This window comes from Mus caroli, unplaced genomic scaffold (assembly GCF_978045245.1).
Source record: "Mus caroli unplaced genomic scaffold, Mus_caroli_1 scaffold_2, whole genome shotgun sequence".
Lineage (NCBI taxonomy): Eukaryota > Metazoa > Chordata > Mammalia > Rodentia > Muridae > Mus > Mus caroli.
This window is the reverse complement of record NW_028227257.1, coordinates 162138599-162166444: the sequence shown is the minus strand read 5'-3', so window position 1 is coordinate 162166444 and position 27846 is coordinate 162138599. Positions and strand designations below refer to the sequence as shown.

The 27846-nt window shown below is 43.3% G+C and overlaps 2 protein-coding genes across 4 annotated transcripts; both read left to right on the top strand.

The window, feature by feature from the left end:
- The first annotated feature begins 8616 nt into the window (after nt 1-8616).
- Nucleotides 8617-12423, top strand: Commd3 (COMM domain containing 3). Its single transcript, XM_021150995.3, has 8 exons — nt 8617-8806; nt 10087-10198; nt 10315-10378; nt 10472-10506; nt 10842-10902; nt 10989-11045; nt 11131-11190; nt 12056-12423. Exons 1-8 carry the CDS (start codon nt 8668-8670, stop codon nt 12113-12115), a joined length of 588 nt encoding a protein of 195 aa, XP_021006654.2. The 5' UTR covers nt 8617-8667; the 3' UTR covers nt 12116-12423.
- Nucleotides 12424-13178: 755 nt separating this feature from the next.
- Nucleotides 13179-22839, top strand: Bmi1 (BMI1 proto-oncogene, polycomb ring finger). Of its 3 annotated transcripts, none has more exons than XM_021151002.3 (10): nt 13179-13673; nt 17983-18113; nt 18413-18509; nt 19029-19084; nt 19172-19222; nt 19366-19474; nt 19558-19597; nt 19876-19974; nt 20197-20277; nt 20363-22839. In XM_021151002.3, exons 2-10 carry the CDS (start codon nt 18002-18004, stop codon nt 20690-20692), a joined length of 975 nt encoding a protein of 324 aa, XP_021006661.1. In that variant the 5' UTR covers nt 13179-13673; nt 17983-18001; the 3' UTR covers nt 20693-22839. The 3 variants fall into 3 exon arrangements, with proteins under 3 accessions (XP_021006661.1, XP_021006668.1, XP_085691277.1); XM_021151009.3 differs by lacking the exon at nt 13179-13673 and adding an exon at nt 13892-14035; XM_085835151.1 differs by lacking the exon at nt 13179-13673 and adding an exon at nt 17202-17268.
- Nucleotides 22840-27846: the final 5007 nt, after the last annotated feature.

Here is a 27846-nt window from a genome sequence, read left to right as displayed (position 1 = left end):
CCTGGGTCTTCTTGAAGAACAGGCAGTGTTCTTAAAACCACGGAGCCACCTCTCTGTAGAGAGAATCTCTTATAAGCATCACCTGTCAATATAAAAGCTTATGGCCAATGAGCATAGACAGGAAATAGGAGGTGAGACATCTGTCAGGTTGAGAGAGAATTCTGGAAAATAGTCAGAACTCTGGAGATTCGCTAAGGAGACAGATGTAAGAAGACAAGATGAGACCAGCCACATAGCTGAGCCCAGGTGAGAATAAAAAAGATAATAAGAGCAAGTCAGAGAACAAGCCGAAGTTTATGGCCTAAGCATTTATTAATATATAATTAGTCTCGGCGCTGTTATTGCTGGAAATTAAGTGGAGAGAAAGAAAAGCAAAGAGTTACACCACTCTCACCCACTGTGGCTTTTTCTACCAACCACTGTAGGAATCATATTGATACTGGGTGTTTAAACCTGATCAAGATTGAATACTATTCCCTAAAATTCTAATAAAGGGAACTAAGAGAAAAGGCTTAAGTGAATACAATTAACTTCTCTTTAAACGACTTATGTCAATGTACAGACACTTGTAGCTGAGGTAAATATTTGAATCTGTTTCTTATGACACATGCCCTGCCACCCCCTCCTTTCGTGGCAGGATGTTTGCTTTCGAAATGACTACTTTCCTATAGTTGCTCTTGCTTTTAATTTAACAGACCATTATTATGACTCAACTTAAACATTAAATGCCACCATCTCTATAAACAGACAAATATTGATCATAGCAACTTAGAAATAAAGAATAAAAAAATGAAATGAAAATAATTTAACAGTATCAGTTTGAAGATTCTCTTTAATCATTGATTAAAATGTCTCACAAAAAATTATGTCACATATTTTATTTACATCCATTTTGTTATCAAAACAATCTAAGGTAACTTTTGCAAACTATATAGAAATGTATGTGTAATATATTTTTCCTTCGGTTATAACTGAGAAATCAAAAAGTATTTCCCAACATTTCTAGTGCATGTTACTAAAAGAAAGACTTATTTTAAATTTCTTTATTTAGATTTATCTGTTTTACTTTATGTCTTCGAGTGTTCTGCCTATATGTGTATATGGGCACTCCATGCATGCCTGATGCCTAATGGTCAGAAGAGGCCACTGAATCCTCTGAAACTGGAGTTGTAAATGACTGTGAACTACCATGTGAGTGGTGGGAATTGAACCCATGTCTCCGGCCCAAGAAAGACTTTTAAAGGAGAATGTATAGTGTTTAAAGAAATTCTTGAAACAAAAAATATTTCTTCCATTGGTACCTGTTGTCTTATAAAACTACTCTTCATTTTCATTTCTATCCACAAATAACTGTATTACATAATTATTATTTTAGAAAGACCAACAATTTTCTTACACTATTTAAGAAATACATTTACTTATTTTTTATACTTAGGCCTATATACATTTTATATATCATATACCATCTATGTATATTTATTTATATATATACTTAGGACTACATAAAGACTGTCTCAAAAAACTAACTAAATAAATATACTTCACTGAATTTTAAAAAAGAAAAGAAAATCTTACAAAAATTCAGAGTATTTGGGATTTACCCCCCTCCCATATGTTTCCAGTCATCATATTATTATTCTCTGAATTTTTTATTTGACCTGTATTTTATAGAGAGCTGTAAATATGATTTAAATTGTCATTTTTCTGACTAATTTAAAGTACTCCAAATAATTTGACCTATTTCTATCAGCACGTGCACACACACACACACACACACACAAGCTTGAGGAGCTGAGTAAATACATGAATACTGGTAACGGAGGTCCAGGTTTCTAATTTCATGGACTAAATTGACTATATAATACAATTCCCTGTTTCACCCTAGTTCAGAGTTGACTATATTTTCTTGGGTTTTATTACATTAAGCAGATTTTATGGGCCTGTTGAAGCAGCTCAGTGGCCTGCGCTTGCCCAGCTTGCAGAGCTCTCTGTGTGATCCCCAGCTCCAAGAAAAAGAAACGATTTTGTAAAATTTGCCTTAACTCAATCCCTTTCCTTGAAATACAGATGAAAACGCTTGCAGAAAGAATTCTAGCCTGGGTTTGGGGATGTGTTTACTTAGCATGCACATGGCCCTGGATAAATTCCCAGGAGCACAAAGAAAATAATTCTAATTTAGAATATAACCATTTGAAAAAAATTAGAACATTGTATTTTGAACCTTAAACTAATAAAACAAAGAGGAAAAAAATGGGTTCATGGGAAGAAGTGTAGGAAAGTTGTATTTTTTTCATGGTGTTTGCTTTAACAGTCAACAACAGTTTGTTACATTAGTATAAGGATGAAAAGATTGTTCAGAAAAATTCTATCTATGCAAGCAATGTCAGAAAATGGGACTCTTAAGGTTTCTCCAAATTATTTTTTGGGCTGAATTGTTATAAAATTGTTTCAAGTCTATGTTTTCTTTTGAAAGGAGAAATAGAATAAGTATTTGGTTGAAAACACAACATTCATCAACTATCATAAATAAAATGCTAAATTCTAAACCAATATAATTTTAAATTATAAATGTATTTCAAAACATTATAAAACTTTTATCTACTGCCAACAGCAGCCTCCAGGGTAACATACACAACCTGTTCCTTCTAAACATTGCTTGAAACACCTGGAAGCCTTGGTGAGGCCAAGTCCATCTTCATCAAGCTGCAGAATAAGGAATTTGTGATGGAAGCTCCACATAGGGCCAAGTTCAAGTAATGTGAATGCCAGCAGATTCATCTCAAAGAAGTTTGGCTTGAAAAAAGGGGGAGTGGGCTTCAGCAAGTTTTATACAAATTAATTTAAATATATGGTAGCAAGTTCATCCCTGATGGCTCTCAGGGTCAAATCCATCTTTGGTCACGGTTTCCTAGAAAGGCCAGCTCTACATGCCTGAGGCTCCCATTTCTGAGTCTTACACCCCACCAAACCATGCTCATTAATAACTCTCACGTTTATCCTGAAAGCAAACAAGCCTTGTTTCCTAGACCTTTCTTTGCTCTGCTCTTTAAAAATCATTTACATTGTTGCGGGTTTGCTTTTAGCTGTGTTCGGGATTGAATCTAGGGCATTAAACATACTCCGAAAGTTCTGTTGCTGAGCTACACCCCCAGTTTCTTTTAAAATTTAATTTTCGTTTAAATGCTTATTTTAAGTGAGTTCAAAGTACATTTAACATAGTCTTTTTCGTGTTTATAATGCATTTAATTCAAACCATGCCTTCTATATGTAATTTTCCTGCCAGAATGTATCATTTGATAAGTGAAAATAGGCAACTCTTGCATTTTATAAGCAAGGACAGATTCTCATTTATCTGAGTTTTAATCTATAAAACATTCCTTTCGCTTTTCTCGTCTTGTTTTGCTTTCATTTGCCTTTGAAAGTTAATTTCCTTTGATTAAATGGAGGCTATTTATACATTAAAAATTTTTAATTTTAATATATGAAAAGCAAGCTCCCAAAATACAAACTTTAAAGGTAATTGCTATAGACAATCATATTACCTGGCATAGTCTCTCTCTCTGTGTGTGTGTGTGTGTATGTGTGTGTTTGTGTGTTTGCAGGAACACATGGATCTGACTATAATTCCAATTTCTGAGGCCAGAGAAAATATAGTTAGAATCCGTTCTAAATCTAGAAGGAAAGAGGGATATTTGTTTCAGATAGTCCCCTACTGCTGTTGAGAGGTCGAACATCTGGAAACTGGCTTCTTAACATGGCAACTGATGACCCAACGGGTCCACCTGGGATGTCACCATGCTGCCCTGTTGGAACCAGTACAGCTAAGGAAATCTTGAACTGAACATGGGGGAAAAAAAAGAAGCAACCTCTTTGTTTTCCTCCTGGTAAAGGATAAGGCTTTGCTTATCAAGGATAAGGATGCTACACCTTCGCCCTTGCTTTTAATTTCTTTCTCTTCCTAAAAATATCCTAACAATGTAACGGACAGACTGTACACGTGAGGAATGTGATACATCTGTCAGCATGAACTTGTTTCCACATGTCTGAGCTGCATTTTTACCCTCTTCCAGCTGAACCATGGGTCATTCAAACTGACACCAAATCAATGCCATTGGATGCTGAAGGTGGGATCTTTATAATTCAGAGGAGAGAGAGAGAGAGAGAAGAGAGAGAGAGAGAGAGAGAGAGAGAGAGAGAGAGAGAGAGAGAGAGAGAGAGAGAGAGCGCTCTATTGAGGACCTATCTTCATTTTCTAAGTTGTCTATTTAATCTATTTAATAGAATTTGCTAGATGATTGACCATCTCCTGACCATCATGCCGTCACAGCTGTTCACCGGTGAGGGAGATTAAAAACAATGTTGTTTCAAGGGTAAACTTCCTTTTAACAATCTATGTTTTTTAAAATATAAGTTGCAGTCATGTAAGCCACTTGATGAATTTGAAGACACATTAGTGTTTTCTCTTTGTGCTGAAGTTCCAAGAACCAGGAACCAGGATCCAGCCCATTCTTTTCTCACTGTATGGTGCTCTTTCATTTCTTCCTAGTTTCCTCACCTTTGTCTTCATCTTTTGACAAATGACAGTTGTTCATTCGCATTTCTTTCTCACAAAACATTTCCTCATTCCTCTCTCATAACTTTGGCACATGTGACTTCGACATTCCCATCTCTCTTAACTACTTTGCTGCAAAGCAAATGCCTGGACACCTTCATTTTGATGTTACCCTGAAGCCAGCCCTAAAGGAAGGAAATTAGTTACTAATATGCAAGGAATTTGTCTAAAAGATGTTGCTTATTTTCTAGACTGTTTAGTTACGAAGACTTGATAATTGAAAATAAGTAACTTGCAGTTGCTCCTGGTGGCCAGGTGCCTTAAATCTCAGCACTCCGGAGGCAGAGGCAGGCAGATCTCTGTGAGTTCGAGGCCAGCCTAGTCTACAAAGTAAGTCCAGGACAGCCAGGTCTGTTATACAGAGAAACCCTGTCTTGAAAAACAAACAAACAAACAAATGTAACTTGATGTTCATGCATGTCCCTTTAATTTCAATCATCTTGTTCTTACTTTAGCAGCTAATACAAGCATGGCAAGACACCAGTGATGGTAGCGCTCACAATTCACTTCAGAGCTGCCAAAGATTTCTTGTCACTATCTCAACTATAGAATTCCCTATTTACAAAGTTTTAACTAAAGTAGTGTGTGCTTCCTTCAGGACAGGTCTTGAGATGCTTCCTTTAAAAGAAGAAGAAAAACAACATCTCAGCAGCATGATAATTTGGCTTTTTTGGATTTAAACTATTTAATTTTCCTCTTTGTTCAATTATGAAGTTTTTATACTTTATATGTATTCATTTAAAAGGAGAAAATGGTATGAAATGTCAAAAGATCTCATTTAAATGAAAATGGATCCACTGAGTATTAATTTCAATATCTCAAATTAAATTTCAAGGAGAAAACCCAAAATGCTTATGCAGAGCCATAAAGATGACTTTCCTGAGCACTTCAGAGGACATTTTATCCTGGCTCTCCACCTCTGTGTCCTGGTCTCTGTGGGCTCTCAGGTCTTACTTGCCCTCCCATCCCAACCCTGACTCCACAGAACTGAATTTGCATTTTGTTCTTAAATTCACACATACAGACTAAGCTAGACTACACTGAGGAAATTGTTATATACATCTAAAGAATTATTGTAGCAGTGAACATTTTAGAAGCTGAGACTTCCTTTTATATTTAACTCAGGAAAAAAAAAAACCCAAAGCTTTACTGTCTCCTTTTAACATCCAGATCACTGGAACTCTATAGGCCTGAGTGTGAGAACCTGACCGTTCAAATCCCTAGTCTTAACTGTGCCTTACCAAGTTGGACACCTAATAAAAATAAATGCATATGGATAGGACCTATAAACTTTATTGAAATGATTTTGACCTAAACTCTCCAAAGGTCGTGTAGAATTTGGTTAAATATTCCTTCCAACTGCCCAGTTGTGGTAAAGATGATTTTAAAAAAATGTTATTTTCATTTGCAAATTTTCCAAGAGCTTATTATAATTATCAAAGAAATCATATTGGGAGTAATAAGCAAAATGGATCCTTTTGTACGGGTAGTTTTTAGCTATTTGTTGCTGCCTTCTCTATCCCTAGGAGATGAACAGGTTGTTTGATGGGAAGGAATCAGACAGATCCTATACTATGCTCGCCAAACTTCTAGATAGCTCCTAGGCATTTATGCATATTTGTTTTGACTTCCTGCCCACAGATGTCCAATGGACTCATTAAAGAAATACTTCTCTCAGCTTGCTTTGCATGAAAGCAAAAAGTACTTGTTCACCTAAACATGGTTTTTAATTCATAAATATAACACAATACAGCAATAAGGCCATTGGGGAAGGCTGACCACAGGGATCATATTAAAGTCCTGGCCAGTTGTCATTGTAATGGCAATACAGTAGCCAACATTAAGGTGTTAAAACAAACAGCCTATTCAAAGGATGCAGTGTTCTCAGAAACTCTAAAACATTGTTTAAAGGGATACTTTTAAGTTCTTGAAATAACTTCTAGGTTCTTAAAAAGTAAAACAAACTCATCACTACCTGATACTTCACTATTTGTAACAATAAAGGCAAGGCACATTATTCACATGAAGATGCTTAAATATTGTTATTTTCAGCTCTTCAAGCTGTTCTTTTAAAATGTCCTTTGAGGTCATATACAGTCTATTGGCTGTAAGAAAATCTAATTTTTAGCAGGGAAAAACACCATGGTTTAAATTTTTTGGGGGAGCTGGAAATGTAGCCATTACTTAGGCCTATCACGGGGATATATTTGGACAGAAAAGACAAGTGCCCTGTAAATACTGACACATGGGCATGCTTGATGTGGGTGGGGGCTGTGAGGGGAACTGAGCATTGCAAATTGCCTAGATTTATGCCCACAAACTCACTGCCATTTGTTCACTCTTCTCTTTAATTTAAACAGCTTTACAAAGCCCATGCTCACACATTTATCTTTTCATTTCTTGATAGTAAACTATGATCAGAGCTACCAACTCAAATTCTGAGTGGTAACACTCAGTGATCATAAAATATATAACAAAGAGAATGTTTCAGTGTTGTTAATATTAACATATACACTGTTCTTTCCTGTAAAATATTCCCTGGGCAAATCAAGTATCTTCAATTTTTTCAACTGTCTTTGGGGGGTGGGGAGGGTTAAAAAAAAAAGCAGAGAAGTAGAAGGGGGGGAGGAAGAGAGCATAATTAATAGGTATTTGTTCCATGAAAACCCTTGGGAGACTTCTAAGCCTTTCAGGCTGGTGAGTTCTCACCTAGAGGGGACTGCACGTGCTTTTGAAAGCTTGGCTGAGCAGCGCTATTCAACTTGTTAGATGCTCAAGCATTCCATTTGTGCCTGTTACTGTGAAGTGGGGTACTGTCCAACATGACAACGTGCAACATGACACTCAGACATGCTGACTTTATTCATTAATAACAACCATTCCCCCACAAATAAGCATCTAAATTAGGAAAAACAAAAGTGTTTCAAGTTGAAACTGTCAGTTGCTCTGGGAGAGTAAAAGACAATTCTTGCTCTATGGCCCTTTTCTCCATTCTTCCAAAACTGGATTTTTTTTTAAAAAAAGCTTTCAAATTCTTTTAATTAAAAAAAAATGCCTAATGTGTCTTACTTACTTCGGGGTTTTCTTAACAAAGAACTATTCTTGTCCTTCTAAACCAACCTCGTATTAAAAAAAAAAAAAAAGAAAAGAAAAGAAAAAAAGAAAAAGAAAAGGAGGAAGTTAAACTTTATACAGGATTTGTCTTTGAAGTTATGAGTCGCTAAAGAAGTAATTAATTTATACTAAAGATCTTGCTATTCCTAACTGTACTTTAGATGAGTATCTCGTATTTATTTACGAAGACTCTATTGAGTAATTAAAGCCACGGACGTAGTGAGTTTAGGAGCACAGAATTTATATGACAGAGTGCTTTCGGAAGGTATTTATTCGCAGCAGCATATAAAAATTTTTAATAATCCTGTCAAATATGTTAATGAATAATTTATTAATCTCCCAATTGTTAACTACCTGGCGTGCACACACCCGCTCTTTCCGCCTGTGTCCTGCACATCACGCAGAAATCTATTGCCATGTTCCTGAAGTGACAAAGACAAGGTAAAACTGGTATATTTAAGATGCCCTCAGCCTCACAAAAGGGCAGCGCTGCGGGTCAGGCTGGCGAGTTAACACACGCACTCAGTCTCCCGTTGTCCCGAAGCCCAGCTTCTGGCCACACTCGTGGCGGCGGGATTCCCGCGCCTCCCTGCACCAGGCCCAGTGGGGACAGAGCTGGTGCGGTCCCAGGTGAGCGCCAAGCGGGTTCAATGGGCGTCCGCGCTTGCCGCGGCCGAGGCCAGCGACTCCCAGACTGTGGAAGAGGCCGGCGCGTCCCGCCCGAGGCCCGCAGGGCGGCTGAGACGAGAGGCCCAGCCGCCGCCCGAGCTTCACCCGAACCCTCCCGAACCTCCCCGAGGCGCCGCCCGAACCTCTCCGAACCGTCCCGAGCCATCGCCGAACCTCCCCGAGCCGCCCCGCCGCCGGTGCGCGCGCCCGATCAGCTGGGCGCGCGTCCCGAGTCACGTGGTGCGCGTGTCGAAGGTCACGGCGCGCTCACAATGGAGCTCTCGGAGTCTGTGCAGAGAGGCATCCAGACGCTGGCGGATCCCGGTTCCTTTGACTCCAACGCCTTCGCGCTTCTCCTCCGGGCGGCTTTCCAGAGCCTGCTGGACGCCCGGGCGGACGAGGCCGCGCTAGGTAAGCGGCTCTCCCGCCGCCGCGGCCTGGGCGGAGGGGCGCCCGGCGGAGCCGCCAGCCCGGCGCCTTGGGCACAGCTCCGGCCCGGGCAAGTCCCCGGTCTTCGCCCAGCCCTCAGCCCGACTGTGGGGACCCGAGCGGGCCCTGAGCGCCGCTGTGTCCCCGCAGGGCACCTACACGCGGCCAGCCCTACGCTCCTGGCCTGGTTTCCCTGCCAGACTGTTTCTTTGTTCCTTTGTAAAGCCGTGTTCAAGTCTAGTTTGTGGCCTAAATGTGTGGGGGTTTTCAGCCTCCTCGGAGGCTGCAGCTGTTTTGACACTTGGACTTCAACTGGGGAGGTCCTGTGATTCAGCCTCCCCCGGCTGGGCTGGAGGGGGTTGAAAAGGCTGTTTCCGAAGCAATGGCTGGGTCAAACAGCACTGACATTTTCCAACCTACAGAACACCTCCGGATCCTCTGATCACTCCAGCACGGGCGTTCAGAGTGTTAAGCCCAGGTTATTCGTCCAGAACCTTCAAGTAGGGCGCATAATGTTTTGTTCTGCAGCGGCTACCAGGAAGAGAGACTATTTAAAATGTCTGATCGCAGAATACAATTGTCATAATGGATTAAGAGCGTACTTTAAGACAAATCACTTCTAGATAATTCCCTCAAATCTATCAACACATTCCAGAACTCCTTGGGCCCCCCCCCCCAGTTTCATACTAGATACTTGGACAAAAAGTATGAAAGTGGAAGCTGTTCTTAAAGCCCCCCCCCCAAAAAAAAATTATCCACCACCTGGGTTCATGTCGAAGGTGTGTGTGTGAGAGAGAGAGAGAGAGGAGGGGGGACTTGAAGATATTAATGGGATTTTGATATTTCTGTTGTGCATGCTAATGTATGCCCTCCTATCAAGCTTCTTTGATGTATTTATGTTCATGGAGTCAATTGCTCTAACATGTCATCTTTTGAAAGTTGTTCATTTTGAAATTTACTGTGTAAACTACCTTCAGTTTCTCCTTTGCTTTCAGTCCATCCAGCAACCACTGCCCCCCTTTCTTTGAGTTATTTTTAAAAAAAATACTAAGACGAAATAAAAGAAGGTAATTGAAAAGAGAGTGACAGCAGATTATTGATGTATTCTCTTTATTGTTTTGCAATTAACCTTGTTCATCTCATCCACTTACAATTGAATTTTTGTTATATTTTCTAAAGGGGAAGTTTTACCAAAACCAAATATTCCTCTTAGGAACAGGGGTCTAAAGAATTTGTAATCATTAGCAATTAATTTATTGTAGATCACCCATACTTGAAACATATCGACCCAGTGGTTTTAAAGCATTGTCATGCAGCAGCTGCAACTTGCATCCTGGAGGCAGGAAAGCACCAAGTTGACAAGTCTACTCTAAGGTACAGACTTTATCTAATGCCCGCTTACTTTGAAGTGGTATCTTTGTCATTGTAATTTCAGTTTTTAAAGATAGAGACTAAACCTTGCTTTATTCCCCCCCCCCCCCCCCCTTCAGCACTTATTTAGAAGACTGTAAATTTGACCGGGAGCGAATAGAACTGTTTTGCACCGAGTATCAGGTTACTTACTTTAAACTTTTAAATTAACAATTAGTACCCACCCCCCTTTTTTCCTGCTGTTTGCAAAACTGTGTTTTCTTTCTCCTTCCCCAGAATAATAAGAATTCTCTAGAAGCCCTACTGGGAAGGTAGGTACTGCATTAGGTGTCAAGCTGCGTGCTTTTCACTTGTGGGTAAGGAATGGAGTGTGCTGATGGGAAACAAAACAGAGCCAAAAAAAAAAAAAAGGGATCCTGACCCAAAATAAAGGGCCAAAGGGCAAGTGGAATAATTGAAGTTAAACTAATGTTTTTTAAAGATAGAGCCTGGACATAATCTTAGTAGGTGTGCTTTTACTCTTTTGAACTTGAAGTTCAACAGTCTTTAAGTTCAGAGTGGAAGGAAACGAGTTAAGAGAAAGACACCATTGAGAAAATCCTGAAAGGTTTTCTGTAGATACTACAAAATTATCATTGTCTTTCAGTATAGGCAGATCTCTCCCTCATATAACTGATGTTTCTTGGCGCTTGGAGTACCAGATAAAGGTAAAGATAACAAGCTTTTTTGTAGAGGGAGAGGAACTTTTTTTTTCAAGGTTAGAGTTCAAGACTGATGTTTTGTGTTGTTTTAGACCAACCAGCTTCATAAGATGTACCGACCTGGATATTTGGTGACCTTAAATGTAGAGGTATGTATAGATCTTTGTCTAAAAATTATATGTGTAATAAAAATTTTAATTTCCTTTATATAAACAAACACTTTTTCTTCCATAGAACAATGATTCCCAGTCCTACCCAGAGATTAATTTTAGTTGCAACATGGAACAGTTACAGGTACAGTATTAGGATCTTTAAATGTTTCTTTCAATGGGCATTTGAGAACTGTTATGGAAACTTGATAATATTCCCATCATCAGGTAATGAAGGTTGGTTTAGGTTTAATGGCAAGGGGAGAATGGAAAGCAGAAATTTAACATAGATTTTACTTTTAAAAGTAACACAGTAACATCTCCAGTAGCCTGCATTGGTGGAGGCTGGCGCCCCTAATTGAAAAATAACTTTAAAGTTTGAGTTCAGCACACTTTCTTGCATTCCATCATGCATCTGATTCAATAAAACTGAGCAAAAGTAAGAGGACAGATTGGAGAATGCCTTTCACAAATTAAACTTCCAAAGTTTTAAGCAGGAGTTTTAAATTACCCTATAAAGGGAAAGTTCACACAAGTTCTTAAAACTGTTAATATTTTCAGTGTAAAACTGAAGAAATTAAAGTCTTCGTTGATTGATGGATAGGCTAACGAATTTCTTACCAATTAAATAAAATGAAGATCATCCCTGAAAATTTGGATGAAATTAAATGTTCCAAAGACATCTGTCGTCATTTTAGAGTAAATATAAGCGAAACTTTAAACAGAAAATGTGTGTGAATCATAACCTTCCTTAGAGAAGTTGAGAGATAATTTAGATATTCTCAGCCTGCAAAAATTCTGTTAGAAATTCCCTTTTAACTAGAACTTGAATACCTGATTGGAGGACCAGATCCAGCAGAAGCGCTTCTTTTCTAAAGGGCTTTGCGAGGTGCTGAGCTCCCGTGGACTCCTTAGGTGTTCTTCCTTCCGACTGTGTTCTTGCAGCTGCTGCGGAGTTGCTGCTTCCTTACTTGTATGCCCAAGTTGTGACATGATTGTACATCTTTTAGGACTTGGTGGGGAAACTTAAGGATGCTTCAAAAAGCCTGGAAAGAGCAACTCAGTTGTAATTTGGGGAGGCTGATGACCCCAGGAACCTAGAGGAAAACCAGACTCGCCGTGTCTCCTGCTGGACCATCATTCGCGCGAGCTGGATGTCATTTTCAGTGGAAAAAGAGCTAGCTCTCTTTTGAAGTGATTGATGCCAACCATCAATTTTGACACTTTTTTACACATGTGAAATGGTTAAGAGGGAAACTCTTAAGCATCTGAATTTTCAGTATTACTCTTGCATTCCTTCTATCTTGGGCGTCTTCAAGCCCTATTAAAGTATCGTACCCTGAATAAATACGGTGGTATTCCCACAAGAAGGGCGGCATTCTGTTTGGAGTTTGTGTGTGACTTGACGACTGAGTGTGCAAAGCACATCTGCCCGGCGTCGGCTCGGACGCCTGCCTTGCCCCGGGTTAAGTGTCTCGGGAAAGGTGTGCGGAGGGGCCGTGCTCGCTGCCCGGCCCGCCCGTTACCTGCGCCCGGCCCGCCCGACCCCGCGAGCGGAGCCAGCCCGGCCGCTGCCCGCGCGCGCCTCTTCCCGGCCGCCAGCGGGCGGGGCGGCCGCTGTTGTTTCCGCGGGCCCGATCCGGCGCAGGTTCGGCAGGGCCGAGCCGGGGCAGCGGCCGGGCGCCCCCGGCGGCGGGCCCCGCGGACGTGTGTGCCAGGAGCAGGAGACATGGTGGGGGGCGGGGCGGCGCGGCGCGGCGTGCGGGGCCGAGCGGGCCGCGCCGGGAGAGCGGCGTGTGGCGCTGTGGAGAAATGCCTCCGTCGCGGCCCCGGCGCGCTGCACGGGGAGGGGAGGGAGGGGGCTGGGCGCGCGGCTCGCGGCGCGCTGCGAGGGGAGGGGGCGGCCACGGGCCCGACTACACCGACACTAATTCCCAGGCCGCCCTTAAGGAATGAGGGGAGCACGTGACCCGGCGGGGGGCGGGGGAGGGGGCGGGCGGACTCCGAGCCATTTTGGAGCCGGTGTCAGTTTCCACTCTGCCTTCAGCCGTGCATTTTTTTTTTCCACCCTCCCCTCCCCCTCCTGGTCCTCCCTCCCCTCCCCCGCCACCCGGCCCGCAAGCACACTCGGCGCCCCCCGCCCGCCAGCCCGCCTCCCCCACGCGAGTCTGAAATCATAATCGTAGTATTAAAGGCAGAGACCGGGAGAGACAATGGGGAGGTTGGCGAGGGAGCCCCGCGCAGGCTTAGCAACACCTCCCGGCCCCGCAGAATAATACGGCTCGGCCCCTCTGCGCGCCCTCCCCCGAGCGCGGCCGGGAGGCGGCGGCTGCGCCGAGGAGGAGGAGAGGCCCCGAGGAGGCGGCGGCGGAGGCCGCGCGGAGGCGGAGGAGGCCGCGCGGGAGGAGGAGGCCGCAGCGCGCGAGCAGGAGGCCGGCGGGGGAGCGGCATGAGCGGAGCGCGGCGGCCGTGGCTGCTCTCGGCCGCGCTCGGTGCCCATTGACAGCGGCGGCGGCGGCTCGCTCCAAGATGGCCGCTTGGCTCGCATTCATTTTCTGCTGAACGACTTTTAACTTTCATTGTCTTTTCCGCCCGCTCAGATCGCCTCGCGCCGGCCGCTCTTTCCGGGTACGTAGGAGGCGAGGCGCCGACGGGCCGTGGCCGGGGACTGGTGGGGGTCGGGGCGGCGTGGAAGGGGGGGGGCGGAGGCGCTGACAGCGTGGGCAACCGGCCCGCGCCCCGCGCCCGCGCCCGCGCGCCCGCCGCCTCCCGCGGCGCCGGACGCCCCGCAGCCCGCACCAGCGCCGCCCGACCGCGCTCCAGCCGCTCCGGCCGCCGCCCGCGCCCGGCCGCGCCGCGCCGCCCCACGTTTTAGTTCCCCGCTCCCCCGAGCGCCCCTCGGCACCCTCGCGCCGCACATGGTCCCCGAGAGCGGCACTTGTGTCTCCAGCCTGCGCGGCTCCCGCGGCCGCTGCGCCCTTTGTTGAGAGGTAGACTTTGCTGAAACGGGGACGGGATCCGGAGATCGGGCGCTGCCTGGGTCCAGTGGCTTCCCTCCTCTCCCAAAGAAAGGGCTCTGGAGGTCTTTGAACCTCGAGGGAACGCCCCCATTTTATAGGGATGGGTACTGTGGGGAACAGCGATCCCGACGAGGTGGGTGTTAGGCTGGGGGGAGCCCCGACAAAAATGTTATTAACTTAAGTTGGAGGGACACTTGTGTGAAATTGGATGGCTGGTAAGATGGCGGTTCCCAGTTGTTTCCAAGGTCTTGTGCATTTGTGTTGGAAAGGGTAAAGTTTTCAAGGTGGTATTTGTTGGGAGTCGTGGGCAGGGGTTCCATACGTACTTGGGGCGAGCTCTCAAGGAGGTGGGCATTTCAAATTTGAGCTTTGTTTTGGAGTGAAGATGGTGACTGGACGTTAGCCTTGCTGAGCGCCCTTTCTCTCTCCACTCTCACCCCTCCTTTTTTCTTCTTTTCTCTCGAAGACACTACAACTTTCCCCTTTGCTGTGGGATGAGCTGAGACTTAGGTCCATTGCATTTTATAGATTTTGCTAAATGTCAGAATAGGTCATGAAGTAAGGGGATGGATGCTTCCGAGAAGGAGCACTAACGCGTTGATTGCTTATGTTTACGTAGTCATTTGGACTTGACAGCGCTGGAGCATGATCGTTTCCCCAGAGCTTTACAGTTAATAATTGGAAATAAACAAGGAGAGAGACTTTGATCATTCCCAATTGCAATAAAAGGATTTAGTGGGCTTAGTGGTCACGGTTCAATATCTGAAAGAGAATTGAGCATTAACCCCTTCGCTTTAAAGTAGGCAAAATTCCGGGCATATTTACCCAAATGCAGATGTGTGGTGGCAGTTCAAGCTATTTTTATAGGAACTCTCCCAACCTTTAGAGACACGTTGTAAAACGTAGTAAAGACTTGATACTAGAGATTGTAAATTGTTGACCACATGAGTAAAACCAAGCTCTGAGACTATGTACAACATTTGGGTCCTAAGTAGACTAGGGAGATAAAGGAGATTTAATCAAGAGGTTGACTTTTTTGGTAAAATTATTATATGATGTATTTATAATCCATAGTAAATTGTATTTATTTCCATGTCTTCTATGAAAGGGAAATAATTTGCAATAATCTATGAGGGCAAATTTTACTCTTATAATAATATCTTTAAAACTATGTAAAAGATTGTTTATGCACGTGTAGACACTCAAATATAATCACATACAAACTTTTGCAAGGCATGTAAGCATTTGGATATATTTGATGTCCAGTCTACCACTAAGCTCATGAGTGTATGTTAAGTGTTCAAGTAGGCAAAGTTCTCCCCATCAGCCAAGTCACCCCCAACCTCACCCATGCTTGCCTTTGAGCAGTGAGCCCCAAGTGGGATTATAGAGATCATTTGCATTTCTTAGGTTGCAGGGATCAAGCTGATTGTTTAACGTCAGAGCTCGCTTCTGTTTTCCTTCATATTGACACTACTGGCATTAGGCCTCCAACTAGAAACTGACAGCTCCAACTGACTAAGCTATAGCTTGACTATTGAGTATTTTCAGTGTTTTATGCTTGTTGCATTTTTATGATTTATAGGGAGTTTCTGTGGTGCAAGAGGTTGTTTCTTAAGTCTGACCAAGCATTCTAGAAAGTCTCCATGAGGTTGTCAGTACTATCCAATAGGATAAAAGAATGAAGAATTGATGTTTGTATCAATAACAAAGTAAGAATTGATTAGCATTATGAATGGTTGTAGGAATAGGGCCAGATTATTTTCATCTGAGGGAGGACAGTTGTGTGAATTCCAATTTAAGGTGAATTTGAGAAACTTTGATCAAGTCCATGTGACTGAAATGTTCAAAGAGAACTAACTAGTGGTCACCTTCTATTGAGGTTTGACTGCTCTTTGGGTTAGTGTTTGCACTTTTATAATAGAATGTAACATGGAGAGGAGGAGGCAAGATAGAGCCCTTTGGTGGGAACTTGATGATGTGTGAGTATTGGATATGGTTTCTTTCATATGCAGAGCATCAGCCTCACTCTTTTTAGGAAAGAGCCTGTGGTTTCACAAGAGAGTTGCCTTTAATCACTAAGTATGGTTGAATTTACAGCTTGCTCCTTTTTAGAGTTGTAATTTCATTTACTCTCAGCCTGCTTTCCTTGGATTGATGCTACTTGTTGACAGAATTCCGAACAAGTAATCCAGAGCAGTTCTGATTGAAGTCACTAGTTGCCCCTCAGTCACGTTCAGAGAGGCTTGGTTTGGGTTTGGACCGTCTTTAGTACCCATTCCTGTTAATTGCAGCCATTGGGGCATGCTGGTTGGTAGTTCCCTCTTGTGTATTAAATTTTCCTTAGAATAAAGCTCCCAGGTGCATCTTATTGCGAATTATGCAAATTCCTAGATTTTGCTTACAGCAGCTTTGGGGTTTAACTTTTGTCAGGTGTAGAAGGTCAGCCTGGGTTTAGATTCTGTAAGGAATAAAAGGGACATCCCACAGCTACATCACCTGAGTGCTTTCTGGTATGGCATTGCTGACAGGTCTCAACTGTGAGTTTCTAAAATGTGTCTGCTGGGATTATCGTTTCATCTTGTGATATTGTATGGGAGTTAGGTGAGAAAAGACATTTGCCCTTCCCCCCATCTTTACTCTGCATTTAGTTTTGGGCATGAGCTGGTCTCATGGCTCTTTGTACCTTGTTTCTATATCACCCACAAAAGTAGTTTTTCTTGCCTCTAGCATAGTTTATTCAAATAGAAGTGCAGTATTCAGCCCTTCCAAAAACTTTCCATGGCTCATCCAATCTACTGGAGGACTTATTAGAGAAGGGAGCCTTAGAAGTTCAGTTCAGTAAACGTCTCTGCAACTCCAGTCTTGCTGGGCAGGGGCTAAGTGCACAGTTGGCAATTCTCAAAAGATCTCTAAGTAAAATTTCTGACATAGCGATTGATAACAGGACAGTCAGAAAAAGGCAGGATGAGAAAGTAATTCTTCCCTCCCAATGGTCATGAAAGAGATCCGGAGAGTGCCTGGAATGGCCGGTGCACTCTTTTTTGGGTTGGGACTGAGGTGGTGGTCACTCGAGGATCGGCACCCTGCGTCCCCGCCCCGCCCCTCCCCTCCCCTCCCCCGAGTCCGCCACCCCGCACGCCCCGCAGAGGCTGGGCTCGGCCAGCTCAGCGCAGAGTTGCAGAGGTGGCCGGATGCCAAGTGTAAGTGTGAGTTGCTATGGAAACCCCAACAGAGGCGAGTTCCGAATCCGGAACAAGACCTAGCCCGGGGCACTTCGGGATCCGCCCCTCACATCCCGCTCGTGTCCGCGGTGCCCAGGCCTCAGTCGAGGCCCACGAGGTGCTTCTTTCCTCCTCCCTACCCAGTCCGGAAATGCCGGGGATGCAGGAGGCTCACTGAGCACTTTCCCTTTGTGGGGCCTGAGTCCTGCCAGGTTCTGGTTGCTTGAGCCATAGAAACAAGAATCACGAAGTTTTTGACTAGAGTGCAGGAAATTCCACAGTAAATTCGGAGACTTAGATCAATAGTGGCTACTGAATATCTGTGGCGGCGGCCTCGTGGTGGCCGCAGCAGAGCTGCGTGGTGTCTGCAGAGCTGGAGGACAGCTGAAGAGAGAGAGCAGAATCTACTCAGTTCTCAGCCCCAGCCCCCAGCCCTTTTTATCTCACTCCAGGAATGACCCGAGAGGCCAGAAGTAAATTTAGTTGGATCCTTTTACACCATTTAACAGTGGAGGTTATTCTGATCTCATTAGTAAATTCCTTTTGTGGAAAACGTTTAGAGAATCCAGCTGTCCAGTGTTAAACGAGTTTTATAAACTGCTCAGCGTTCAGGGTATACAGTTACTTGGAGTTGTGGAGATAACTCAATTCTCGTTTTTTAATTATAGCCAATACTTTTTTTGTGTCTTGCAGGATCATTTATCAAGCAGAAATGCATCGAACAACCAGAATCAAGATCACTGAGCTAAATCCCCACTTAATGTGTGTCCTGTGTGGAGGGTACTTCATTGATGCCACTACCATAATAGAATGTCTACATTCCTGTAAGTACACAGTGTTCGCCTTCTTGGGTCTGTGCATTTCACAGCTCATCCATTAAAGCCAACACCATTTCCACATTCCTTGAAAATGTTAGTTCACAATTGTGAGGCTTACTCTCTTTTATATGTAGTGATTTGTTACAGTTAGGCAGTATGTAGTTTTCAAGTTATTAATCGGTTTCATTTTTCTACTTTGAGAAAACCTTGTCATTTCCCACCCTTGAATTTTCAGTTCTGATACAATTAACCTTTGAACCTTTACTTTCTAAACTCAAAAAACTTTTTTATGTTCCTATTTCTAGTCTGTAAAACATGTATTGTGCGTTACTTGGAGACCAGCAAGTATTGTCCTATTTGTGATGTCCAAGTTCACAAAACTAGACCACTCCTGAACATAAGGTAGGAAATGCTGTTGTTCCCTGGTGGGAAGTGTTGCTAGCATTCCTAGTTTTGCTTTGCAGGACGTTTATTCCTGATATGTGTGCTTTATAGGGGGTAGAACTTTAATTTCTTGTTATTTTAATGACCCTGTTTAGACAAAGTTTGGTTTTGTTCAAGTATTTAAAAGGTATCTGTCCTTTAAAACTGAGTTAGTTTCCCCTTTTTTGTGCATAGCTTTATTGACTTAATAACAGGCAAGAAGAGATCTTTTTTCCAACATTTCCATGTTCTTTATTCTTACTAGTGAGAGAATTCTGTTACATGAAAGGCCTACCTCTCTTTACTCTTGGATGTGAAGAGTTAATTATTGCAAGGCATCTGCAGGGTGGAGAACAGCTGCAGAGCTCTCCTCTCTCCTCACAGGACACTCTTACACTCCATCACAACTCCTCATCACAATGCCTCAATACCAACCTACCTACCCAAAACTTAGAACAGTTCTAGTTTTGTCATATTAATTGTTTCTTACTTTTTCAGGTCAGATAAAACTCTTCAAGATATTGTATACAAATTAGTTCCAGGGCTTTTCAAAAGTGAGTAAATGGATTCAGTGAAGTTTTTTAAAGTGTTGATTTTACCTACTATAGCAAATTCTAAATTTCCCTTCTCACCCATTTCAGATGAGATGAAGAGAAGAAGAGATTTTTATGCAGCTCACCCTTCAGCTGATGGTAAACTTTTGGGGGCAAAAGACATTTTATGTCAGGAAGAAAATTATTTAGTAATTTAAATTATTGTGTTTAAATTCTCCCTTCTATCCTCTTATAGGTAAAATATTCAGTTTCTAAAATTGACTTTCAAACTGTCTTTATAGCTGCCAATGGCTCCAACGAAGACAGAGGAGAAGTTGCAGATGAGGAGAAGCGGATTATAACTGATGATGAGATAATAAGCTTGTCTATTGAGTTCTTTGATCAGAGCCGGTGAGTGCTCCTAGAAAGCTACTGTATGCTAATGTAGTTGCTAGGTACTTTGTATCACTTTGTATTTGTATTTTCTCTCTTAGATTGGATCGGAAAGTAAATAAAGAGAAGCCCAAGGAAGAGGTATGTTCTATATTACAAAAATACAAGGGAGAAACTTGGGAGTTTATGTTGTCCTTTAGAATATTAAGGGGTTATATGATATTAAATGGCCAAGTTGTGTTAGGAGTTTGTTGACTTAGTATTTTTAATAGTAAGTTCAAAATGTAATTAGTTGAGAGTTGTTGCATTTTGGTGTGACTATTAGTATCTTTTTATCATATTTAGGCAATTCAGACTTTTTTTGTTTTACCTGAAAGTTAGGAATTGGAAGAAAATTACTTTTGTAAATGTGCTTCTAGGTGAATGATAAAAGGTACTTACGATGCCCAGCAGCAATGACTGTGATGCACTTGAGAAAGTTTCTCAGGAGTAAAATGGACATACCTAATACTTTCCAGGTACCTACCTCATGCATTTTGTGCAGATTTTCAAATTTAAATGTTTTTATTTTTTCATTCTGGACCTTAAGAAATTTTAAATTTGGTAGCAAAGTTTGAGACGCCTCTTAAAATGGTTGCTGAAGATGCTTTGTAAGTGTTCTGGATTAGATCTAGACGACAGAAGTGTACATATTTATCTTTGTTCTTTTGCCACTGAATACCTGAAATATATTTCAATAGATTGACGTCATGTATGAAGAGGAACCTTTAAAGGATTATTACACACTAATGGACATTGCCTACATTTATACCTGGAGAAGAGTAAGTAGCTCTTTACCTGGAGGCTCTGTTGGCCCAGTACATATAAAGAATTGAGTGGTTTTTCTTTTTCTTTTTAATGTTGTAGAATGGCCCACTACCTTTGAAATACAGAGTTCGGCCAACTTGCAAAAGAATGAAGATGAGTCACCAGAGGGATGGACTGACGAATGCTGGAGAGCTGGAAAGTGACTCTGGGAGTGACAAGGCCAACAGCCCAGCAGGAGGTGTTCCCTCCACCTCTTCCTGTTTGCCCAGTCCCAGCACTCCAGTGCAGTCTCCTCACCCACAGTTCCCTCACATTTCCAGTACCATGAATGGAACCAGCAACAGCCCCAGTGGTAACCACCAATCTTCCTTTGCCAGTAGACCTCGAAAATCATCAATAAATGGGTCATCAGCAACTTCATCTGGTTAGGACTGTTAAGGAAAAGATTTTTCAACCCCCTGATTTAGATACCTTCATTCATTACAGCTTTATAGATGCTTAATACATGTGACTGTCGTCCAGTTTGCTTCCTTTTGTAGTGACTTTAAATTTGGCCACAAATGATGGACTAGATGTGATACTTCATATGGATGTTAAGTGGAAAGATTGATTCTTTCTCTAAAGAATTGGATTCTGAGAAGGATTCTGTGTTAGGAAAGATGTGAAATGATTTCTGTGACCACTGTTTGGATCTGGAAATGTTCTACAGTGGGTAGACATTGGGCCATAGTTTGTTAATCTCAATTAATGCCTACATTACATTCTCTTTGATTGTTCTTGTTATTATGCTGTTCTGTGAACCTGTAGAAAACAAGTGCTTTTTATCTTGAAATTCAGCAAATGGAAAGAATAAGCATAGAATACTGCATTCTGTGCAGCCACGTCACTGTGAATAACAATTTCTTGCATATTTAGCCATTTTAATTCCTGTTTGATTTTTACTTCTCTGTTGCTACGCAAAATGATCAAAGGAAACTTGTTTTACAATCTGTATGCCTAAAAAGCGGGTACTACCGTTTATTTTACTGACATGTTGAAATGATTCGCTTTTGTAAGAATCAGATGGCATTATGCTTGTTGTACAATGCCATATTGGTATATGACATAACAGGAAACAGTATTGTATGATATATTTATAAATACTATGAAAATATTGTGTTTCATGCATTCAAAAACAGTTGTAAACTTCTCCAAATGGGTTCGACCTTTGCGGATACCACAGTGCACCCAATGCTGAGGCTTACCACCAGCACAGAATTTGTTTTAATGTTGATAACCAGTTTCAAATTCTCTTCCACTTAGAAGCAAATGGCAGGTCTTCATAGTTCTGGCTTTTCTCCAATAAAACTTTCAAAATTAATATTGCAGTAAAGAAACTTTTTAACCAAGGCAAATATAGTGTTTTAATTTTCCATTGGTTAAAATAGAATTAATGTTTTAAAATTCTGTTTATCAGTGGAATTCTAAAATAGATTTTAAAGTCAACCAGCTAATTGCTGATGTAAAGCATTTTATCTACAATTTTATTTTAGTGTATGTGGCACAAGTGTAATTTCAAATTTAAGAGTTGTTTTCATAGTTAAAGGAATCTGCCTTCAATGTAACATCTGGAAACAGAAGCAATTTGTTATGAGTTTCTACAGGGATTTTTTAATAGAGCAAACATGTTGAATTTAAAATATGAATGACCCCTCCAAGTCTCAGTTTTGCTTTGGTCGAACTTAGCGTGTGTTTATCAGCCATCAGTTATTTGTGAGGATGTTAATTCCATATGAATATTGTTTCATGTTTGTATGGGAAACTGTAGCTAAGCATTTCATTGTCTGCAGTCTGCAGAAGAAGCACAATTGTATTGCTTTGTCTTGCTTGTAGCCATTAAATCATTACTTTTACACACATTGCTGTTAACTTCTGCTTTCTTTAAAGATTTAGTAAATGATGTTTTATGAAGCCACAAAATATATTTTTATTTTGACCTAAATTTGTACAGTCCCATTGTGTGTGTGTCATTTCTAATTATAGATGTAAAATTAAATTTCATTTTTAATTGGAAAATTCAATAAAAGGATATTCATTTAGAAAATACTATGCTCTTTAATTAAAATTTTGCTATGAAAAGCACAGTGTGCAGAAGTTTTGGGAACCCTGTAGTGGATTGTAAGAGCTCAAACCTAAGGAAAATACTTTGTCGTCTTCAAATGATGTTGTTAGTAAATGCTTTGTTGTATATTGCTGGAAAGCCCAATGAAAGAAGTATCTGTTTATTTACAATCTTTGAAGCAAAAGTTACCAATGTTTGCCAATTTTGGTGAATTTAACTCATTTTTCTAGGCTTTTCTCGAGGTTTTCATGGTGTTGCTTAAGACAAAAGACATCTCACCCTCTATGATGGACTTACTTCTGAGAGTGCGTTTGAGGCACTTATGGCTTACTAAGCGGTGTGTCACCATACTTGAAAACATTTCCATTTATTGTATCTGGGATGAGGCTTTTTACCCTTACTCAATTTGAAAATTGCTTAAGCTTAAATGATATTTCAGTCAAAATTTGTCTTTTAATAAAACAACAGAAAGATGCATCGTGGTTTGCTTCTTAAATGACGAGTCATTGCTGCTCTTACCGTTAAGATTTAAAACCTTTCCCAACTTTTTAAAATCGGCACCTTAGGAAAGCCCCTATGGGATCTCCCTTGTAATTTACCAAATTCGTGAAGAGTTGGCTTTAAAGTTTGACTTTCACTCCTAAAGGTATTCTAGCATCCTAGAATACAAAGATAATAACCAAGTTTTCTGCAGAAAACGCCCAAATTGATCTCACAGATACTTAGCTTAAAGGTAGAAAGGGAAATGGGGCCCACTGCTGTTGTGTAAATAGTGATCTATCTTGCTCTACACATGCATAATACTTTACAAGTACTTGTACCTCCTAAATTGCCGGCCGTTAATTGCCCTGAGTAGAAAGGGGTTGCCCTTCAGTTGACTTAACTAGTTAAGCACATTGCCTCATTTCCATATGCGCATGTTCAGATGTTAGGTTCTCTGGAAGTAAAGTACAGCAGAAGCAAAGCTTTCCTTCATCTTTTCCTGTTTTCCCAAGGGTTGGAATTAAGCTACTGATGACTTCTTTCATTGCACTGTACTCGTTGTGTGGGGCTGTCAAGGACAAATTCTCTTCTGAAACCTTTAAATGCCCACAGGAAATACTCCTGGCAAAGGTCAGCAAGAAGGGAAGACATCATCTTGTCTGTGTGGTTTATGACGCAGGTTTAGGTGGAATAGGATTCACCTGGCACGTTGCACCAGGGACCCAATCAGCATCCTGGGCTGAAAGACGTTGTTTTCGCTTTGTGTTCAAAAGATTTAAGACACTTTTCCTTCCCTTGCTCCAGGAATGACAGGATTACAGAAGTTCTTATAGTGCTTACGTGAGAGACTGAAACAACAAAAGGCCATAGTCAAATTGTACTTAAAGTAACCAGCTTTCCATCATGTTAGAACCCTTTTCAAAAAGTGCATATCCCTTAATACACACAATGAAGTGAACTTGGACCCCCTGCTCTAATTTACAGCTCTTAGATATATAGCACTTAAGTTATCTTCTTGTATAAACAGGTGGTTTCCAAAATCCGTCCCCCCCCCCCAATCCCGACATCTGCAACAGTGGCATCCCCCACCCCCAATCCCTTATTTCCAAGTGTGACCAAAGGATCAGGTTTTATGTAAGGAAGACAAACAAGTTATCACACATTCCAGCCTCCAGTAAGCCTGGTGAGAAACAGTCGGGAGGAGTCCTTGAACCAGAGAATCACCCAGCAAATCGCAAGATCACCCAGCTTTGATTATGAAAGTCTCTGAAAAATGTTTACACAGTCGAGTGTTTCCTGCTTCCGCAGTTAATTTTTAAAACGTTTTTTTTTCTTTTGGTTCCTAAAACGGATTTCCTTTATTTGCATCAGTTTCTTTTTCTTAGTGTGTAATTTCTGGAGGTATTTGTCACACGAAGAACTTCACTAAAACTGCCTTCACCATCTATCACTCCGGGATCCTTATGGGATTTCTGAAAACGTTCAAAGTGGAAAGCTCATCTTGGCATCTCATTTAGCCTCTTGAATAAATAGTAAAGCACCCAATAAAAACTTCTGAATTAAATTCCCTTCTCTCTGACCCTTGCCAAAAAAAAAAAAAAAAAAAAAAAAAAAAAAACTACTTCCAGAAGAACTTTTAAAAAAAAGCTTCTGTTCCCTTGGTTACCTACATGTCAATAAAAATCATCACTGGTTGGTATTAACTTGGGGCCATCATGAAACCCAAACTTTAAATTTTAAGGTTTGTGTAGTTGGACGAGTGGACGAGCTCCAACTCTGTTCTAAATCAGGTAAAAGCCAAGCTGACAGGAGTGACTTGACTTAGAAGGCTATGGATCTTGGTATGAGGGAAACACGTCGAAAATTGGGACTAGCAACAGAGATTGCTGCACTGTTTCGTCCAAAGGACCCAGAAACCGAGGAAGATATTCCAATAAAAGAAAACTAGCGGAAAATAAAGCCAGGGACCAGAATGATTGTCACACCCTTCTCACCACCACCACCACCACCACCACCACCAAAAAAAAAAAAAAAAAAAAAAAAGTCTCCAGTTAAAGGATGGAGCTCACAGCGGGAAGACTGTGGAAACAGCTTCGCTTGGACGGCAGCGCCGCGTTCCACGTCAGGGGAAGGTTAGAGGCAGTGTCCCTCTGTCCGTCCAAGCTCTACCTCTCCCCGCACGAGCGAGCGAGCGAGCTCAGGCCGCGAGGACCCGGGAGGCCATTTTGCGCGTGCGCCGCTCATCTTGCGCCGCCCCCAGCTCGGCGGACGCCGCTCCCGCCAAATTTGAATGCGAGCTCATCAGGCCGGGCCGGGCTCCCGAGGCCGACGGACCCTGCGGACTTGCCGAACCGGAGCTCCGGGGGACGGGCGGCCAGAGCCGCGGGGCTGCAGCCTCGGAACGCGGCCTTCTCTCTGAAGCCGTCCACGTCCAAGGACCGCGCGGCCGTTAGGGCGCGGACCGGAGTCCCGCGTGGACCTCTTTACCCCGAGGCTGCAAGACAGTCACCCCTTTGTCCCCTCCTCTCTGCACGCTTTAGTTGCAAAGCCACTGCCCCTTCACCAAGGAGGGGTCTTTGGAGCTTGGAGTCCCGTTGTTGTTGGACGGATTTGAAGCAAAGATACTAACAGACTGGAAGCTGCCCAGGTCCCCGCAGGTGACCAAGACCAGGAGGATGGCGTGTTCGCTTTGAGCGTGTCCATCTCCTGGGTGGACGCCCTGATGGTGGAGCGGGCGAGGGCGACACAGGCGGGGCACCTCGGGCTCTGGGCGAAGGGTCATCCAAGGGGACACCCATCCTATCCTCTACGTGGGTCGTGGAGCCGGCGAGAGGGGCGCACGGATGCGAGGGCGCGAGGGCGCAAGGGCGCAAGCGCTTCTCTGATCCGGGAGAAGCGAAAGTGGCCTGCCGGCAGGCAAGGCGAACAAACCGACCCGCTAATCAGTGCAGCAGGCTGCAGAAACCGCCATTTGGGGACGGATTTCGGCGTGTCTGTAGCACGCTGTGTGGGACGTCATAACTGACTCGCCCAAGTGGCTCTGGTCTTTAACACCCCCCCCCCCACACACACACACACCATTTTAGCGAGTAAAAGTTCTCCCCCTGGCTTTCCTCTTCTGGGGCCTGGGAGGGACCTTTCCTCGAACCTTTGTACCCAGGGACCGGTGTGACAGAGAATGGAGCCCAGCTGTCCTCTGCCCACTACTGAAGGTCTTCTTTCTCTGTTGCTGAGGATCATGTCTAGGTCCCCGCCCGTGATCCCCTCTCCGGTCTCCCACCTCACACCTCGGAGATGTGAGCGGGGAACCTAAACTGTGGGGAGAGAAGCCACACGGCCAGTGGCGGCCCGCGGGGGACGCAGGACTTTGCGTCCAGCGGCCGATCCCCACCCCACCCCCCGTGGAGGCGTCGCAGGGTCGAGACCCCCGGAGCGAGAGTAGGCCACCGGGAGGAGAACAAAGGGCGACTCCTCAGCCACTCTGAGCACGGTGGGCTGCGGGCCGGGGGCAGCACCCTGCTCAAAGGCGCGAACACCCGGGACGGGCGCGATCCGTTGGCGTTCCCGGTTCCGAGGGGTTGCAGTCCAGGCTGCCATGTTGCTTTCACGGAGGGCGCCGGGAGTTTTTGACGCTTGCGAGGCCGCGTCGCCGCCGAGCGCAGAGGCCTCCGGCTCCTCGCCGAGCACAGCTGCGGTAACGGGGGCGGAGGGCCTCGGGGAGCTGGCGTGGGCGACCGTCCTGTGGGAGGCCGGGACTGAGCGCCCTCCGCGCCGAAGCCGCTTCCCTCGCCACCTTCCTCCCGAGGCTGCAGGCTGCGCTCGGCGGAGGCTCGGTTGCCAGTAGCAACCACACGACGGCGATTCGCCGCCCTGGCCGCCGGGACGTCTTCGGGACTGAGCATCTGTATCTGGGGGGTGGCCTGCGGTGACAGCTCTCTTCCAGACCCTGGCCCTCACCCTCCAGTACCCTAGGCTGGGCTAAAAAGCCAGAGTCTCGGGCTTAGCCCTGCCCCCAAGGCAAACAAAAGGGGCAGCTGCCAGCACACAGGCAGAACCTACACTTTCTTGGAGTTGCGGGCGTTTTCCTGAGCACAAGGCATAAGTTCCCTCTTCTCCAATTTAAGTAAAAAAAAAAAAAAAAAACCCTTTCAAAAGCCAGTAAATTGGAACAAGGATGGTGTCAAATAATGCGACACCAAAATGGTCAATACCTTTCTAACAAAACTGACATTGTACTTGCTCTCGGTAAGAGGTGGCTTTCTTTAGAGGCATACATACACCTACAGTTTTCCTTTTTTGTGTATCACAAATCTTTAATTACGTGCACTGACTCAAATACTGCAAGCAGGTTCTTGGTTCTTGTTATTTATTAAATGGATAGGGCACCTCACCTCCACGCGATTTTATTTGATGAACCATAGCAGCTTTTAATCAGTGAAGACTCAGGGGTTGCATAAAGTTTCACTCCCCTGCCCCACCTGTAAGTGTGTGTGTGAGCGCTTGCATATGTGTTTGTGTGTTTCTAGGATGTTAACTTTTCAAAACAAAAATCTTAGTGTTTCACACCGGTATTACTGAGGAAAGACCTTTAAAGTATGCTGCTAAATATTTTATTTAACTACAATCGTGTAATACACATTGTCAAATTTCTTTGGGTCTTAATACTTGCCCTGGACTTAAGTAACTATTACATTTAGCTGCGTGGTTTTGTGGATTTAAACTTCACCTAAGTTGCAAATGATGTGACTAAGTTCAGAATTCCTGGGCAACAAGCACCCATCTCACTAACCTTTGTACGCTCAGGAATCTATTTTATAACAACAAATATTGGTCAGATTTCCAGAGGAAATCGACTATCTTTAGTAGAAAACAAAAACTTAGTATTAATGAGCACAATGTTGAATATATTTAATAGACTTGCTGAAAAAGTCAGCGTCTTTCTCAGTTAAAGGCATTAACCAGGTACACTCATCTACACATATTTTAACTTAATTATATT